Source organism: Oryzias latipes, chromosome 13 (genome assembly GCF_053564925.1).
Source record: "Oryzias latipes strain Hd-rR chromosome 13, Olatipes_Hd-rR_3.1".
Lineage (NCBI taxonomy): Eukaryota > Metazoa > Chordata > Actinopteri > Beloniformes > Adrianichthyidae > Oryzias > Oryzias latipes.
This window is the reverse complement of record NC_136249.1, coordinates 23412896-23429886: the sequence shown is the minus strand read 5'-3', so window position 1 is coordinate 23429886 and position 16991 is coordinate 23412896. Positions and strand designations below refer to the sequence as shown.

Here is a 16991-nt window from a genome sequence, read left to right as displayed (position 1 = left end):
AATGCACCTGTGTTCTTTGTCCATAACATACTTCTGCCCATACCATAATCCCACCGCCACCATGAGCCACTCGAAAGCTTGATCAACTCTTTGCAAAGGGAATGTGTTGCACTGCATGAAGCAAGGGTTTGTTACACCAGAGACTGACCAGTTTTAACAAAACAAAAACACATTTTAGAGGGGGCCTTTTATTGTAGCCAGTCTAAGGCACACCTGTGCAATAATCATGCTGTCTAATCAGCATCTTGATGTGGCACACCTGTGTGGCTAAATGGATTTTGTCAGCTAAGGAGAAATGCTCACTGTTACTGATTCAGATTTGTCAACAATATTTGAGAGAAATTGTTAGTTTTTTATATTTTTATATATGTCTTTATATATGTCTATATAACACATTGCCAGTTTTTGGGTATTATGAGTTTCCCTGATCAAAGCCTAAAATAAATAAATAAATAAAATAAATTTATACTGTATTCATCCCTCAATGGGGAAAGTCTTCTCCGCATTTGACCCATCCCCTGGGGGAGCGGTGAGCTGCAGCTGAACCGCGCTCGGGAGAAAAATAGTAAACAGATTTGCTCTAAATAAAGCTTTTTCTTATCTCATATTTTGCTTTATTATTAAATGACTGGCACACGTAAAACCATAAATCCCCCCTGCAGAAAAAAATGACAATAATTTGCTAAGAGCAAAAGGTGTGAAAAATGTAATAACTGTTTTAATAAAAACGATGCTAAACCTGTTAGATTGAACAAAGTATTTAATATTTACCTGCAAATAATATTCTTGTGGTTTATAATACAGATATTTGTATTTTATTAAAACCTGCAATGCCAGGGCTTCTATTAAGTTATTCATTAAAACATAGTGTCTTGAGTATAGCTTCAAGGATGATTTATGGGATTGTTATGAAGAAGTTTATATACATTGATGAGGATTACTTATATTTTGATCATAAGAACTGCCAAGCCTAAATAATAAAAAAAGAAAAATAGGGAGAGGAACTGTTTAAAAAGTGGAGAGAAAAAAGGGAAACTATTGTAAAGCAATACACATTTTTGATGGTTTGTGGCACAAATTCCATCCTTACACTTAAATGGTTGGAGCCTGAACATGGAAACATAAGATCTCCAAGTCTTACAGATTGAATTTGAAGTCATTTAAAAAAGTAGTCCCATCTGAGGACTTTTTTTTTCAACCCAAAAAACACAGCAGCATATTCATTTTAAGTTTTCCTGCTTTGCAAAAAATAAAATAAAAAAAATCATTATATAAGAAAGCATTTTAAGCAGGTCTTTCCATCACACCTGCATTTCATTCCATCCAGATTGGCAAGTCTTTCTGGAAGCAACCATGATCCTACTGGAATTTCACACCAGCAGAGCAGAATCCACACTTCCACCTTCCAGCCACAAGTTACATCAATCGATCTTTGCGCCTCTCTTCAAGGCTGGAATTGTTATTCTACCATGTGTCCTTAGGTAGTTTGATTTCAGTTTACCCCCAGCCAGTAATTTATAAGTAAATACAGATAAAATGCTGACACATCAGGGGGAGCCTATTATGATGCATCTACACCATATCATAAACATTCTGTACTTTTATTTCTAAAAATTCTAACAATAAAGGTGCACTTTTAAGATTCTGATGAAGTTTAAGGTGCCCTGATCATGTAGAACGCGCAGTAATAAATCACTAACTTTAACTTAACACTGCCCTGAGGTTTTACAGTCTAAACATGGCAAACATTAGATGGTTTTATTAACTTCAGTATAGTTTTAAAATGTTTTACAGAGCTTGCTCTAGTTGAAGGAAGTGATTTTCACATTTTAATGGGATCGTATTCCTTCATTCCTTTTCCCTGCTGTGGAAGCTCTTCAGTGGGGGTTGCCCAAACTGAACGGATCCAGATGTGGTCTTTACTCCCCAGGGAATAAATGGAAAGACAAGTGTAAAGGTCACAGCAAAAGGCCTATTAACAAAAAATCAATTTAGTTTTACAAACACCTGCCCATATAAACATCAATGTTGTTTGTTTAAAAGTCACAGAATGTCCAAAGGATTTCAATGCACCAACACAGCAAAGCAAAACCAACAGACTAATATCTTGGCTTCACACAGAAAATCTATCCGCCTGCTGAATATTTAAGAGGCTGTGAATCTTGGGGTATGAGTGTTTAATGATGCTTGAGACCAAAGAAAATCCTTTTGGCTTTTTATGGTCTAGCCTGACCGTTTCAATCAAAGAAAACAATTTTTGTTCAAGAATAACAATGGACTTGGTTTTTTTTTTATCTTTACCTACCAGGCAACATTTCCTCCAAGCAGCTGGACAATGTCTAATTTACTACTCTGTAATAAAGCTAGAGTGTAATTTGACACACACAGCTGTAGAAACGAAAAAAAGCAAAAACAATCACAGCTTTTATACCCCTTTAAGAACTCCTTTTCAAGCTATATATATATATATATATATATATATATATATATATATTCATAATATAAACTATATATTTTCATCAATAACCACTAACCAGAAAACCACTTTTCAGCGCCTAAAATTAAAACATTAAAACAAATAGAAATGAGAAATGTAATCATTATGTAGTGAAAGAGCAAACCAACAGGTGGCATTAGCAGACTTTTGGAAAAACTATGAAGTTCTTAAATATTTGGCAGACTTAATGCAGGATATGCTTGAAATTTCATATGATTATCTTTGGAAGGTGAAAGGTGTTCAAGTGTAAACACTAACTCAGCAACAACCCACTACACAACATTATTTCTGTAGGACTAGAAAACTCTTTTAAACCATGTGGAAAGGCTTCATGTACGCTTGCCTGCTGTGGCTTGTCTGCCGCACATGAATTCTATGATGAGCTCAAAGGAAACACACCCAGAGTGTCTCTGGGTTCAGCACTGGAGTCATGTTGTCTGCTTGGATCATAAAAAAATCTCTATTTATTACCTATCACCTAAAGCATTTGTTGATGCTCTTCATCCAGTTTGTCCACGGAACAAACACATTTGTGGGGATGGCTTTATGTCAAATGTAATAAAAAACACGTGATGAATCTGAAAACACTTCCTTTGAGGGTTCTTTTGAGGCAATCATAACTGAAATCTTTTTGCAAATGATTAGGTGCTGTACTGGATTTGAATCAAAAGCCTCATTTTGCATTGCACTGCACTGACCCTCTTGCACTTTTTTTCCCCTCATCAATGTGGCTGAAAGCTGAAGCTGACATTCTCTGACCTGTCCCTTGGCCTGTCATCTGCTCTCTGTGTGCACACAGGCTGCTGAGCACACAGAGGCTTCCTGTGAAATATGCCTGGTATCCCAGGCTGGCCCATCTCTCAAAGAGAGCTGTTGTCCCTTTATTTTCTAATTTTCGTGCCATAGCTTTCATCCAGCTTTTCGATGCTGTGTGCAAAGCAACTCCCATTTATCTTTTCTTTGACTTGCAGATGTATGTGGACAGTTTTTATTATTATTTATTAATATTTACAAATTTTCTGTGTTTAATAGTAAGGCTTATAAAGCTCCTTTTTTGTGTTCAGTTTGTGTCTGCTTTTATTTCAGGATCTGAAAAGAAATGTGTGAAAAAACGTTTTTTGAATGGATAAATAATAAAAATGCGTTGATGCGAGGTTGCCAAGACAAGTTGCTGCAAAAAAAAGAAAAAAGTCTTTGCTTAGATATTAGAATAAGGCAAAGAGACTTGCCTGGGTAAGGAAACACAATCACTACTACTATTGAAGATTGGAAGGTGTTACAAAATCAAAACTTGTAATCTGCTGAATAAATATATGGCAACAAAAAATATGAAAGCAAGGATAGCACCACAGTGACATCAACTGTCAAACACAGAGGTGTGAGTTTCATGGTATGGGGCTGTTTTCAAGTGTTAGTGGCCAAAAGTAATTAATATCATCAGTTACATAATATATAATGTGTTTAGTATGTACATATTCGTGAGCCGGTTTAGCTCATGCTTGTTTGCGGCGCCTTCCGTCTGTGAAACCAGGGTTTGAATCCGGGCTGCTCCTTATTCCCTTCTCTGCTTCTGTGCCGGTCCCAAGCCCGGATAAATTGAGAGGGTTGCGTCAGGAAGGGAATCCGGCGTAAAACATTGCCAAGTTAACCATGCGACTCATCCTCAAGAGGAAGGTTGTTTCACTGTGGTGACCCCTGATGGGAAAAGCCGAAAGAGAAAGAAGAGGAGTGTGTTCATGTACATTAGCCTAATCTAGGTGATTTGTTAATTTATTGCTTAGAATGTGAATGTAAATTTTCTTACTTAACCCTTGTGCTATCTTAGATGACCCCACCCTTACTTTGACGTGTTCTCCCTACCATGACAAAGGTGGATAAAGGTGGAAAGATTTCATGTAATCCATGGACACCAGTGAAGATCACAAATCATTGACGAAAAAAGGTTCAGGGTTAGGGTTAACTGTCTAGTGGGTCTAGATGACCCAACTCCCAATGTTAAAGTGCCTAGGATAGCACAAGGGTTACATCTTCATTTTTAAAATCTGATAGATTGCATAAAACATTATGGCTTGCTCTGAAGGTCTTTCTGTGGGGTTCTGTAGTGGATTTTATTTGCTTAAGTCTCACTGAAAGTGTTTTTATGTCTTAGATTTTTTTTAAGAAGATGGAAGTTGTAGTAGGTTTAGGGGATGTCATCTGGACTTGGTTTTAAAGTTGGAAGACGTTTCACCTCTTATCCAAGAGGCTTTGTCAATTCTGAAATAGCTGGTCTATAACAGGTACTGATCTGTGTGAGTAGGCTTTCTGTACACTTCAACCTGGAGCTGTCTGTCCTCTCCAATGATCACAGCACAGTCTAGAAAGGCTAGGGTGTTGTCCTTTGTGTCTTCCCTGGTGAACTTGATGTTCTTGTCTACTGCGTTGATATGATCTGTGAAAGTCTCCACTTCCTGGCTTTTGATCTTGACCCAAGTGTCGTCCACATATCTGAACCAGTGGCTTGGAGTTGTACCTGGGAAGGAGTCCAGGGCTCTTCTCTCAACTTCTTCCATGTACAAGTTGGCCACAATGGGTGGTCTCAGGTTTATTCTTCCATCCATCTACGGCAGTGTTTTGAAACCTAAACAAACCAAACCAGTTCCACCTGAGTCGTTAACCGCTGAAAGAGACGACCAATTTGGAGAGGGAGTCACTTACTCCCCAACCCCCAGCTGAGGACAAAGGACTATTAACGACCCGAAACCACATAGGCTAAGTGGACAACACCTCCAGTTTCAGGTCTGACTCCTCCCCCAATAAGCGCATATATACCAGCTCTTAGACCAGCTATTTCAGAATTGACGAAGCCTCTTGGATAAGAGGTGAAACGTCTTCCAACTTTAAAACCAAGTCCAGATGACATCCCCTAAACCTACTACAATGGAACCAACCTGGATGAATGAGAGTCTTCATAGACAAGATGGAAGTTGGTTTGCACAGTGACAAGTTTAAATAACCAAATGGCTATTGTTGACTTTTCATTTTCATCCCAAAAAATGTGCTACTCTTCCTAACCAGTGTATTGAGTCTGCTGGCATTTTCTATTCTCAGCCTTTTGCCTCATCACACAACAGCAAACACAAAAGCACTGGCAACAAGAGACAAAACAATCCCTGCTTGATCCGGAGCATGTCAGAAGACCGGAGCCTCCTCAGGAAACAGAGGCTCTGGCCCTTGATGTACAGGAATTGAGTGTTTTGAATTCAGTCCAGTAGGTTTTCTGTTACAACTTCCAGGTGTTTGTAGTACTCCACACTCACCGCACCTGCATGCCCTCCTGAGTTTTACAACAAGCTGTTTTGTCTTGGATTTAGCTACCATTAAACTACTTCTCAAATAAGTGGGAACTAATTACTTTTAAAAAAGTCCAAGTTTACACTTAAACGGTATCTGTTCTCTTTTCTTTAGAATTAAAAATCCTCTGCAGGACAAAAGGGAAATACCTGAACATTTCTTGCAGTTGCAGCCTTTAAACTGATTGATCATCAACGTTTAACCCTTGTGCTATCTTAGATGACCCCACCCTTACATTGACCTGTTATTCCTACCATGATAAAGGTGGAAAGATTTCATGTAATCCATGGACACCAGTGAGGTTCACAAATCATTGAAGAAAAAAGTTTCAGCGCATTGTCTAGTGGGTGTAGATGACCCAACTCCCAATGTTAAAGTGCCTAGGATAGCACAAGGGTTAAACCAATTGCTACTAAGCGATGTGTATGTAGCTTAAGTTGCTTTTCATGCAAATGGCCAGCATAAATGTTAAAATCTTGGACACTTTGTCTAAGGTTGACACATTTGTACATGTGACACACAATTCAATAAATGAAATATTTGCCAAAGCGACACTGTAGGTTTGATTTTAATGTTATTTATGTTTTTTTAATTTTTATTTTAATTTTACTACCACCTCTTTTTAGTGAGCTTAGATCCATTGGAACATTTATTACACACTTTAAAGACCCACTCTAATAAAAATATGTTTTTGGTGCTTTAAAATGTTCTTGTTTCATTTTCTCATGGTGGAGGATATGTATAAAGAAGATATGGATTAAAACAGTATTTCTGAGTATTTCTTTATTCAAATTGTTATGAATCAGGAGCATCAGAAAAATGCTGTTGGAAGCATGTAGTAGTAATATAGGTGCTACAGTCAGCAGGCCACAACCTCCCTCTTTCTATGCATCCACTTGTGGACAAATAGATCCATGCACGTCTTTATTTTCCTCGTCTGACTTAGCATCTGGCTCCAAACTGTATGGCTGGATAGCTCCAACATTGCTCCCCATTTTTTAGTATAATGAGGTTGGGGGTGTAAGCTAGCGGGAGAATGTTCACAAGGCATGATGGGATGTCAGCGGAGGCCTATTTCAATGCCATAGTTCTTCCCACAACTCAGAGGTGAATTTTTAATGAAGTTCTGCCACTCTGCAGGAACTATGTTCTAGAAAACGAAACAGGAATTTTTTATTTTACCTAAGTTTTTTTTCTTCTTTTTTTTCACATTTGGTCCCTTTAAAAATGCTACGGTCCAGAAAAATGCTGTTCATCAAAGCACACGTTGAACGAAAGCCTTGTTGTGTTGTAAAAGAGAGAAATAACTGCAGTGAGTTGCACAAACCAGGAGTGTTTAGTAGATCAGTCTGATGGTTTTGCCAGACTTTGGACATAAGTACATATTTAGCAATACTTAAATAAAAGCAGTTGCTGGGAAAGAATCAGTGTGAGCAAACTGGAGCTCAAGATGCCGTCAACTACATCTCTCCCAAGTTCAGACTGAAACACTGGATTTAAAAGGACATAATGTGTGTGCGACTGTGCGTCCGTGCGGGCTCAAACCCCTCTGATCTAAGCAGTCAACACACATTGGACACATGAGGCTCATAAGAAATGAAAGAATGTGCTTAAGTCAGCAATGACCCGTACAAAAACATCACCAAGCCCCAAAAGAAATGAAACAAGCAGCTGTTGAATGGAAAGACCATTTCAATGTTTTTATCACAAATGTGTTATGACATTCAAACACACAAACCGCACATCATTTAAAATACGTGTTTAGTGTATCTGATCTATTTACTTCCATATGGGTTGTCTGGAGTTGTCAGTGTGGGTGAACATATGGGAGACAGGCCTGCTGGAACACTCTGAACAGCAGAAGAGAAGCTAAACAAACCTTACACTGTTAAAACAAAGTGTGGTACGCACATTGGATCTACGCTAAGGGACACAAAGTTGAAATATAGCTTAAGGAAATGTACACACATAAACATGCTTATATAGGTCGCAAACAAACCACAAGCAAGGGCCACCCTGGTGGGTGCTTTTTATCTGCACATGAGAAGTTCCACTCATACATATTTTACCTGTCAAGTTTTCTCTTTTCTTCAACCACAAGGGGTGCAAAATGAATATTTTGAATACCCCACTGTGCTTCTGGTCCCGCACTAGCAGAAACTGAGAGCAGTTGAGGGCGACTTGAGGGCAAGAGGTGACAGCAGAAGCAGGGGAGCAACACAGAAAGGGAAGGCATGTGTGTGTGTAGGAGGCTCTGAGGGGCTGAAAGGAAATTCACTCAAGTTTTTTTTCCCTCGTCTGTCCTTTCTTTATTCAGCTCTTCCTGTCTCTAAAAAGACGTCTGCACGAACTGCATCACATGCAGATACAGTCTAACTTTGCATGTCTGCATGACCATCTGCAACTGTGCTTTCAAATAACATTTGATTACGAATTGGTTCAAATGATTTATGCAAATTGAAATCACAAATACAGGAGATAGAATTACAAGCTCACTTGCCATTTGTTTGTGACAGGAAAACCTGCATACACACATCCTAAACAATGACATAAACGTTTTCTGCACTCATTGACACAAACTTTGTTGCGCTTTTAAAAAATATATGCATTGACATGAATTGCAAATTTGTGAGTAATAGAAGTTTATGTTTAAATGAATTTGCAACATGCTGCTATGTTCAACACTGCTAACACCTGCGTTCCTCCTGAAATGAAAGGCACACATGTAAATAATTCCCTTTCATGAAAAAGTTAACCTTTTGGCACATCCCTTCAAGGGTCGCCACAGCAAATCCCTTTCACTGATTTGCACAGGGGGTTTAGCAGAGTGTTTTACACCGGATGGCCTTGCTGACACAATCCTGTATTTTATCCGGGCTGGGGACCAGCACAGGGAGCTTTTTTTGACAATATTTGACAATATTTATGAAAATAAAAATCATAAAGAAAAATATTTGGTAATCTTGATTTAGAGGTGAACTCAAAATTGATCATTAAAATTTACCAAAAAGTTAAAACACTGAACTGTAAATGGATTCTGGGCAAACCATTCAGGTTTAAGGGAGTTTCAAGTGAAGAACTGCTTATTGTGACATTCTTGCTCCAGACACAGGAAGTTGCTGTGTTGGCACTGGTGGCATTCAAGAAGCAGTGGTAGGATGAAGGTCACTTGATCAACACACTTCGTTTCCCCAAAAGGGGAAGTGGACGATGAACAAGCAACCTCAGTTCCTCAGAAGAACAGAATTGTTTGGAAAACATGGCAGCAAGTAATTTGTAATCAGAAGAGCGGAATTGTTTGGCAAACATGGCAGCAAATCATTCATAATCTACCAAATCAATCTGACCAAAAAAATTGGACACATTTAGTTCAGTCAGTACCTTTATTGTTGAACTTTTTTGTGTATTCTTTTCAAATAAAAGGAAAAAAAATCGGAATGTTTAACGCTTTTCAGAAATGTAGAATAAAACTAAAGAAAAGACTTGAAACTGTGTTTTCAATAGAATTTTATTTTAAAACTCACTAGTAGTTGTAAGGTAGGGTAGGGTCTACATCATGCTATTCTATTATATTGTCATATATTACCATTGGCACATAAAAAGAAAGCATTTTAGCTGATCACCACTAGCTCCACATAGAAAGTGTGTGTGATAGCCTGGGGGCGGTGCTGGCAGCACAAACTCTTCCTGGAAGGGGCGGTCCTCCACTTTGTGACATCACAATATGAAGACCCACTCATTTTCGTGGATTGGGAGGGGCGGGTGCTCAGAAAGCAGGGTTTTAGAGTGATGCACAGAGATCTGTGAAAGGATCAAAATACTGCTTTGGGGTTGTTTTTCATAAGAAATTAACATTATAATATACTTACTATTCATGCAATGCAATGCATTTACTAATTAACAAGGAAGGTTAAAAAGCCAGGAATTCTGACGATAATGATATTTTCAATCCTAGAATTTTGCCTTCTGACATCTGTCATTCTGGAAGGCAAAGAGAAGTGAAAGATTTTAATATTCCTGACGGAACAAAAACTTTCACTTCTCCGTGACTTACAGCCTTCTCTCAAATTAACAGAAGTATTAAAAATAGGGTATTCATAGCGTTCCATAGTAGGTGTTTTGCAAATCCTCTGACAATTTGTGTCCATCCTGAAAAAAAGCTCCATTTCTGTTTGCTCTCTTCTTCAAGGTTTACACTAAATATTACCACAACACCTTTATAGATTATCACCAAGTTGTGCCATTGTAGATATTTTTTGTGTACCTTTATTGAGAGGATTACATGTTACATACACAAGGAGATACATCTAAAAATTATTTAATAAGCTCTACATAATGAAAAATCAATTAGAATGAAGCAATAACTGTTAACAAAATGAAAGTGAGTGAAAAAGAGCAAACATTTGTAACATACAGTTCAAACCTTTTTTTTCTCCTAAATATTAAACTGAGGGATTCTTCTTTGTTGATGGACAATTTTTTTTTTTTTGGGGGGGGGAAACAGGAAGAACAAAGAAGAAATGAAAACGTCTTCCTGCCACAACCCACATCGAAAAGGCTGTTTAAAACACTGAAACCTCAAACAAATTGTCCGTGTCATTTCACATCTAGACCTGCTGAGGAGGCAGACCATGTAACAGCTCGTCATCATCCCAAAGATCAGGTCAGTTTAAGAACTTTTTTAAGGTTTTTGATGCACACATTACAGGCTTCTTCACCTTAACTGTACTACAACGCATGGCTCACGGCATTGTTTTTCTTTTTTTTATAAAATGGGGTCATGGCACTAAGCCAGTGGAAAACTGAACGCAAACTTTATCTCACAGAAGTTCCTCTGATTTGCTCACACACAAAAATTCTCTCGGGTAATTGTGTAAATTTAAACAATAAAAACATAAAGTTACATGAAGTCTTGTGTGTTCTATGGAAATTGTATTTGTATAGATGTTCAGTTGAATATATTTTTTATTTTCCTGAGCTTTACTTTCACCTACAAAGTGCCAATTTGTCAGACATAAAGTAAGACAAGGTAAAAAGAAATTGCAAGCATGCCTTTTTGTTGTAGCATTGTCTTGACTTTATAGACATTTTTTTCAGTCTATTTTATTTTATCTAAAAAAATAAACCAACCAACAACTAGACCAAAGCTGCAAATATTTAAGTATTAGTAAACCACACACACTAGAAAAACATCAAATACTTACAAGCTGTTTTTCCATTAGAATTTGTCAAATTTCTTTAAAAAATGCCATATTAACTTGATTTACATCAACCTGTGTGATCAATGTGGCTCCACACACTGAAAGATACAAAATGTTGCATCTGATTTTTGAGGTCTGTCTCGTCTAAAGTTTGTAGTTTGTTTGTGTTTTGGCTCTGGTTTTGACCTATTTCTTTCCTTCTTGTTAAACAGACGCAGAAATGGACTTAAATGCCACTCTGTTCCAAAATCCTGATGGTCAGAGCCACACTAACAGCACCTGCTCCAGGGACAACGTTTTGAAGACGGTGGTTTTCCCCGTTCTGTACTCCTGTCTTTTGCTGGTGGGGTTTTCCCTCAATGGTGTGGCGGTGTGGGTGTTCTTCCGCATCCCTTCGCGGTCCCACTTCATTATTTACCTGAAGAACATAGTGGTGGCAGATGTCATCATGACTTTCTCGTTCCCTTTTAAGGTTTGTAGTTCTTGCAAACACCAAAACTTTTGTTTACAAGTTGCAGTTAAAAGAAGAAGCTGTTTTTATTTTATTTGAATTTTAATGCTTCTTTTGACTGTAGATTTTATTTAATATCAAATAAGACCTTAATTTCTTTTAAGGTTTCATAATGAACAGAGCTTTTTTATTGGATCTTTTGGACTATCTTGTAGGATACAACCTAAAATATGAAACCTTCTTTTTCCTCCAGGTGCTGTCAGACTCCAACTTGGCATCCATCAGCGTGCGAATATTTGTGTGCAGAGTTTCTTCTGTGCTGTTTTACCTCACAATGTACGTCAGTATCCTCTTCTTTGGCCTCATCAGCATTGATCGCTGCAGAAAGACCCTCAATCCCTTTAGAGGCACTAACTCTGCCCGGCTGACACGCAGGAAACTTCTTTCAGCGGCCATTTGGATCATCCTGCTGCTCTTGTGCCTGCCCAACATGATCCTTACATGTAAAGACCCACCTTCTTCACATTTCTCGTGCAGCGACTTGAAAACAAAAGCAGGGCTGTTTTGGCACGAAGTGGTAAATTATGTGTGCCAAGTGATTTTCTGGAGCAATCTGGCGACCGTGATCGTTTGCTACACTCTGATCACCAAAGAGCTGTACAAATCCTACTCTCGCACAAATTCACACATTGCTGGTGGGACTGATGCTTCATCCTCTACTGGAGAAACATCTCGCAAACCCGATCAGAGAAAAAGAAAATTAAGTGCAAATGTCTTCCTGGTTCTCGGGGTGTTCATTGTGTGCTTTGTGCCATTTCATTTTGCCAGAGTGCCCTATACAATAAGCCAGACTCGCAATGTTCTCTCTGCTTGCAAATTCAAGCTTGTCTTCTTCCAGCTGAAGGAAAGCACCCTTTTCCTCTCCTCCCTTAACTCTATACTTGATCCGCTCATCTATTTCTTCCTTTGCAAGTCCTTCAGGGACACTTTGTTCAAGACGCTGCATCTGCCTCCTGGTACCTGCAGCTGGATAACAGGGAGGGAGGCAAATACAAGCCAACAAATGTCTACATGTAATTGAAATAAAAATTTAACTCAGGATCTTCTTCTTCCAGTCTTTTAGTCTCCTATGACAAAGTTCTATGTGACTTTACAACAAAGCTATGTGAAAAAGAACAAAAGTAATCATCACCTGTGGAGAGCCATCCATGTTCACAATGCGTAGGTTTTTACTTTGTGTTTATACATTAAAACCTGTATCTACACAGTAATTATTGTTATAAAAGAGAAGTGTGATGTTGTCGTTTTGGTAAAATAAAATAAAAACTTCAATATTTTGATATATGTATTTGAGAACTTTAACTAAAAACTGTTTAACAACAGCTTCAGATGCCTCTTACGTTATAAATAATGTCCTGACTGTAAACATTGTATATTTTTATAGTAAAATTCCCTTCTATAAGTGTTAGTTGTAGTATTTGTAGTGAGACTTTTGTCTGATTTTCTTACAAAAGGCAAACTGGAATAACAATAAAGCAAGGATGGTCGGACTCTATCTTCCAAGAGATTTTCAAATCTGCAGTCTGTTTCATATGTACGGCAAAAGACCTGAAGCTGTAATGTCCTTAGAATAACATTAAAAGAGGAAGTTTCTGATCCCGTGGTTACCATGACCCTTTCATATGGTCAGCAATCTGGTTTGTCGGTTTTAAAACCTCATTTGTCTCAGTGTATCTGCTCTGATTTACTCACAGAAATCTCATACAGGATGATTCATAAAACTGAACTATCTCTCATCGCTTGACGCTTGCTTTTGGGGATGAGTTGTGGTTTGAGAAATGTTGTAAACTAGGTAGCCTTCTTCATTTCATTTCCAAAGAAAAATAACTTCAGCTTTAAAACTCAGAGCTAATCACATTTGCTATTTGAATTACTCCACCTGAACCAGTGATAGATTTGCATCTCTCAGGTTCGTTAAGCTGACAAGGTCTGTAATGTATTATTTCACTCAATCTCAATCTCTCAGGGCGGACAGCGTGGAGTTCATGTCATCATTCTCTCCGGTGAGTGACTTGATGTGACTTTTTCACAACTTTTCCAGATGAAAAAATAGGCAGTAAGTCATGAAAGTAGTCAGATTACTGCAACCTAATGAAAAAATTAGTGTTTACTAAAGTCATCAATATTTTCTGCAAGAGGTTTGACTCTTTCTGTGCATGAAACTGATGACAGGACAGAATATATTTTGTTTTCTATGTAAAATGCAAAGGTCTAAAACTGGCTGTAGTCTGTGGTGAAGGCATATAGCACAAAAGCATCTTAATATTTCAAAACTAGGGATGTAATATACTAATATATCAATAAAACATGTGCACCCAGGCTTTAGTAATTACATCATCTTCTTCCAAGGTTTTTTGGATATAAATATAGGTACAGTTTATATGTTTTTTATTTAATGTATACTGTAAAAGGATTGTCAATAATGGAAATGTGAAAATACTGAAAAATAAATGCAATTTGTTTAGTTTTTCAAAACCTGAGATGTAATGACCGAAAGAGATTATTCTTCTCTGAACGGTCTCTCTAAAGGTTGATTCATTCTACAAATAATTTTAAAAAAAGTTTACTCATAACAAGTTGTAGTTTTTTTTTCTTTTATATAAAAAAAACAAAACAACAGCCAGTAGGTGATTTACAAAGTGGAAATGTCCGGTTCAGATTTCAGGATGCATTCAAATGCTATGGTTGGTAATTTATCAGCAGCCACAGAAAAACATTTTTCTGACCTAATGACAAATGGAAATCAGCCACAGCTGGGCACGCTGAAAGTCAATAAAGCAAACGTTCTTCTCAGTGTTCAACATGGTATCCTGTCTGGCTCCTGCCACCACAGACTCAGATCAGTTCCACTTTTTCTTGTTGGTCAAAATGTTTCGTGTCATTTGTAAAACGCTTGTTTTGACTCTTTTCAAAACTGACTGTGACGAAATGTGCTAATGGTTCTTAGGGGTTTTTTGCAGTAGTATCTCAGAAGCATGTTTTGCTCATAAAACAACAATTCTGTCTGATTTTTAATATGAAATGGACCATTTATTATATTATTTGATGCATCATATATTTATAATACTTTTCTTTTAAATGACATTTATTTTTCTTTTAGATTCTGACGATGCAAAACAACTCCTCACATCCCACCACTAACTGTACCCTGTCCAGCACTGAGACCACACATTTATTGGTGGCTTATTTGTTCTTCTTTTCATTTCCCATTGCATTTCTACTCAATGGAATAGCAGCATGGGTGTCTTTTCATCTCTCACCTACTTCCACCTTTATAGTTTACTTGAAAACCCTGGTGGGAGCTGATCTGCTCATGACACTGATGATCCCTCCAATGGCAGCAAGCATGCTTCCTGGAGCGGCACTTGAGGTGAGGAGCTTTAACTGCCGTTATGCCGGTGTGATCTTCTTCACCAGTTTGTACACAAGCATCACCCTGATGGGTCTTATCAGCCTGGATCGCTTTTTCAAAATCGTCAGACCACTTGGAAAAGGGTTTGGACAAAACATAACCACCAGTATTATAATGAGCTCTTTGGTTTGTGTTGTTTTATTTGGAAGTACGGCTATCCCAACTATAGTTCTAACCGACCAGACTCCTGAAAATGCAACAAAGGATATTTGTATGTCCATGAAAGGTCCGGCTGGAAAGACTCTCCACAACTATGTGGTAACTTCTATGGAGATTCTGTTCTGGCTCATCACTATAATGATTGTATTTTGCTACATCTGCATCACCCTGACAGTCATGCAGTCCTTCAGAAACTCTGGGAGTAAGAACAACCAAGGAAAAAAGAAGACAAAACTGCGAGTTTTCTCCATCCTCCTTGTATATTTTGTGTGCTTTGTGCCACTGCACTTACTACGCATTCCTTTCACCATACATGAAACGTTTGACACAAGTTTCTGTACTCCAGAGGGACTTCTGATCGCTCACCAAGTGTCTGTCTGGGTCTCTTCAACCAATGCTTGCTTGGATCCTTTTCTCTATATCCACTTGTGCAGGGAGTACAGAGAAAAGCTGGATAAGATGGTGAAAGACAGCATTGTCTTTGTTAAGTCGCATTTCCTTACAAAAAAATCTAACCAGTAAAAAAATGAAAAAGTAACAACCTAAACAAAAAGGATTTTTTTTTTGGCTCTTAAGAATTAAATATAAGTTAAAAAGAATACAGAAACAGAGAATTAGTCTGAGGAGCTGCTTTGAAATGTTTGTGTTGTAGAGCCATCTAGTGTCCTAAAGAGAATGTGCATTTGTTGTATTTCAAAGTTTTCAATTAATGTATATCAGACATTGAATCATATATTGTATAAGCATATATTAAAATGGTAAATATTTGGCATGCACATTTAGTTAGAAGTATAACAGAGAAGCTTTATGTTTAGATTTCACAGTCTGTCAGATCTAAACATTTTGAAATGTTGTTTCTTTCGAGAATGCAGAGTTCAGGAGATGTGATGTAAACATATATACAAATATAGAACTTGTCCTTGTTTGCATTGCATGAGTACGCTGTTGTAGTTATTCATCTGATTTTGTTTCAATTTATATACATATTTCTAATGTTGGTAAATAGTTAAATAGATGATGAACATGTGAAACATTAAGGAAGTTTGAAAATCGTGTTGCAAATTTGATTTGACTTTATTATGAACAATTTTTGCACTTAAGAGCAACACTATAGATAGCATTCATAGCACTAATTATGGTACACACAAAGAAATTAGGAAAAAAATCTTTGTATTTTCCAGTTTTTTCAAATGTTTTAATAAACAACTATGGGGTTTTGTTTTGGCAGCTTTGCTCATGTTTGGCTGAACAATGATACCTTGTGAAATAACAGATGAGTTTCAAACATCCTGAATGTGTCTGCAATCATCAATATATCAAGTGTTAAAGTTTATGCATTTTTTAAGGAATCTATTATTCTTCAGAGTGTCAAATGAGGACATACAAAAAAAAAAAAAAAACATTTCCAAAATCTTTTTAAAGTCTCCAACTGAATTTCCAAAAGTTGCCGGTAGATCGGTGACCCATCCGCTTGACTCTAAACCACATATTATTTGGAGTTACAAGATCCAGAAGAGACTCCAGACATAGTTTAATAGAAAAACATCAATAAAAAATTAAAAAAAAGATTTAGCCCATACAAGAGGAAGAAACAAATTCTACATATCATGTTTTAGGGACTGCCGGTGTCTGAAAATGGACTGAAGATGCACAGAAAGACTGTGTAAGAGAAAAAAGACCCACCAGACTCAGGTGGAACTTGCATGAAATGATTGTTGACCACTGCAAGGTAAAAAAACAAAGGTTGTTTTTTTTTACATTTTAAAGAGAGCTGGAATATTTCAGATGAGTAAAAATGTGAGAAATTGCAGATAATTAGCAAAAGTTATTTTGGTGCTACTGTAGTTTAGACTTTGACAGTTCTGTTACAGGAACGAC

At 37.4% G+C, this 16991-nt stretch overlaps 1 protein-coding gene across 1 annotated transcript; it reads left to right on the top strand.

Moving 5' to 3' along the window:
- The first annotated feature begins 10357 nt into the window (after positions 1-10357).
- Positions 10358-13035, top strand: p2ry12 (purinergic receptor P2Y12). The gene is made up of 3 exons (XM_011482491.4): positions 10358-10493; positions 11244-11503; positions 11736-13035. Exons 2-3 carry the CDS (start codon positions 11252-11254, stop codon positions 12561-12563), a joined length of 1080 nt encoding a protein of 359 aa, XP_011480793.1. The 5' UTR covers positions 10358-10493; positions 11244-11251; the 3' UTR covers positions 12564-13035.
- The last annotated feature ends 3956 nt before the right edge of the window (positions 13036-16991 follow it).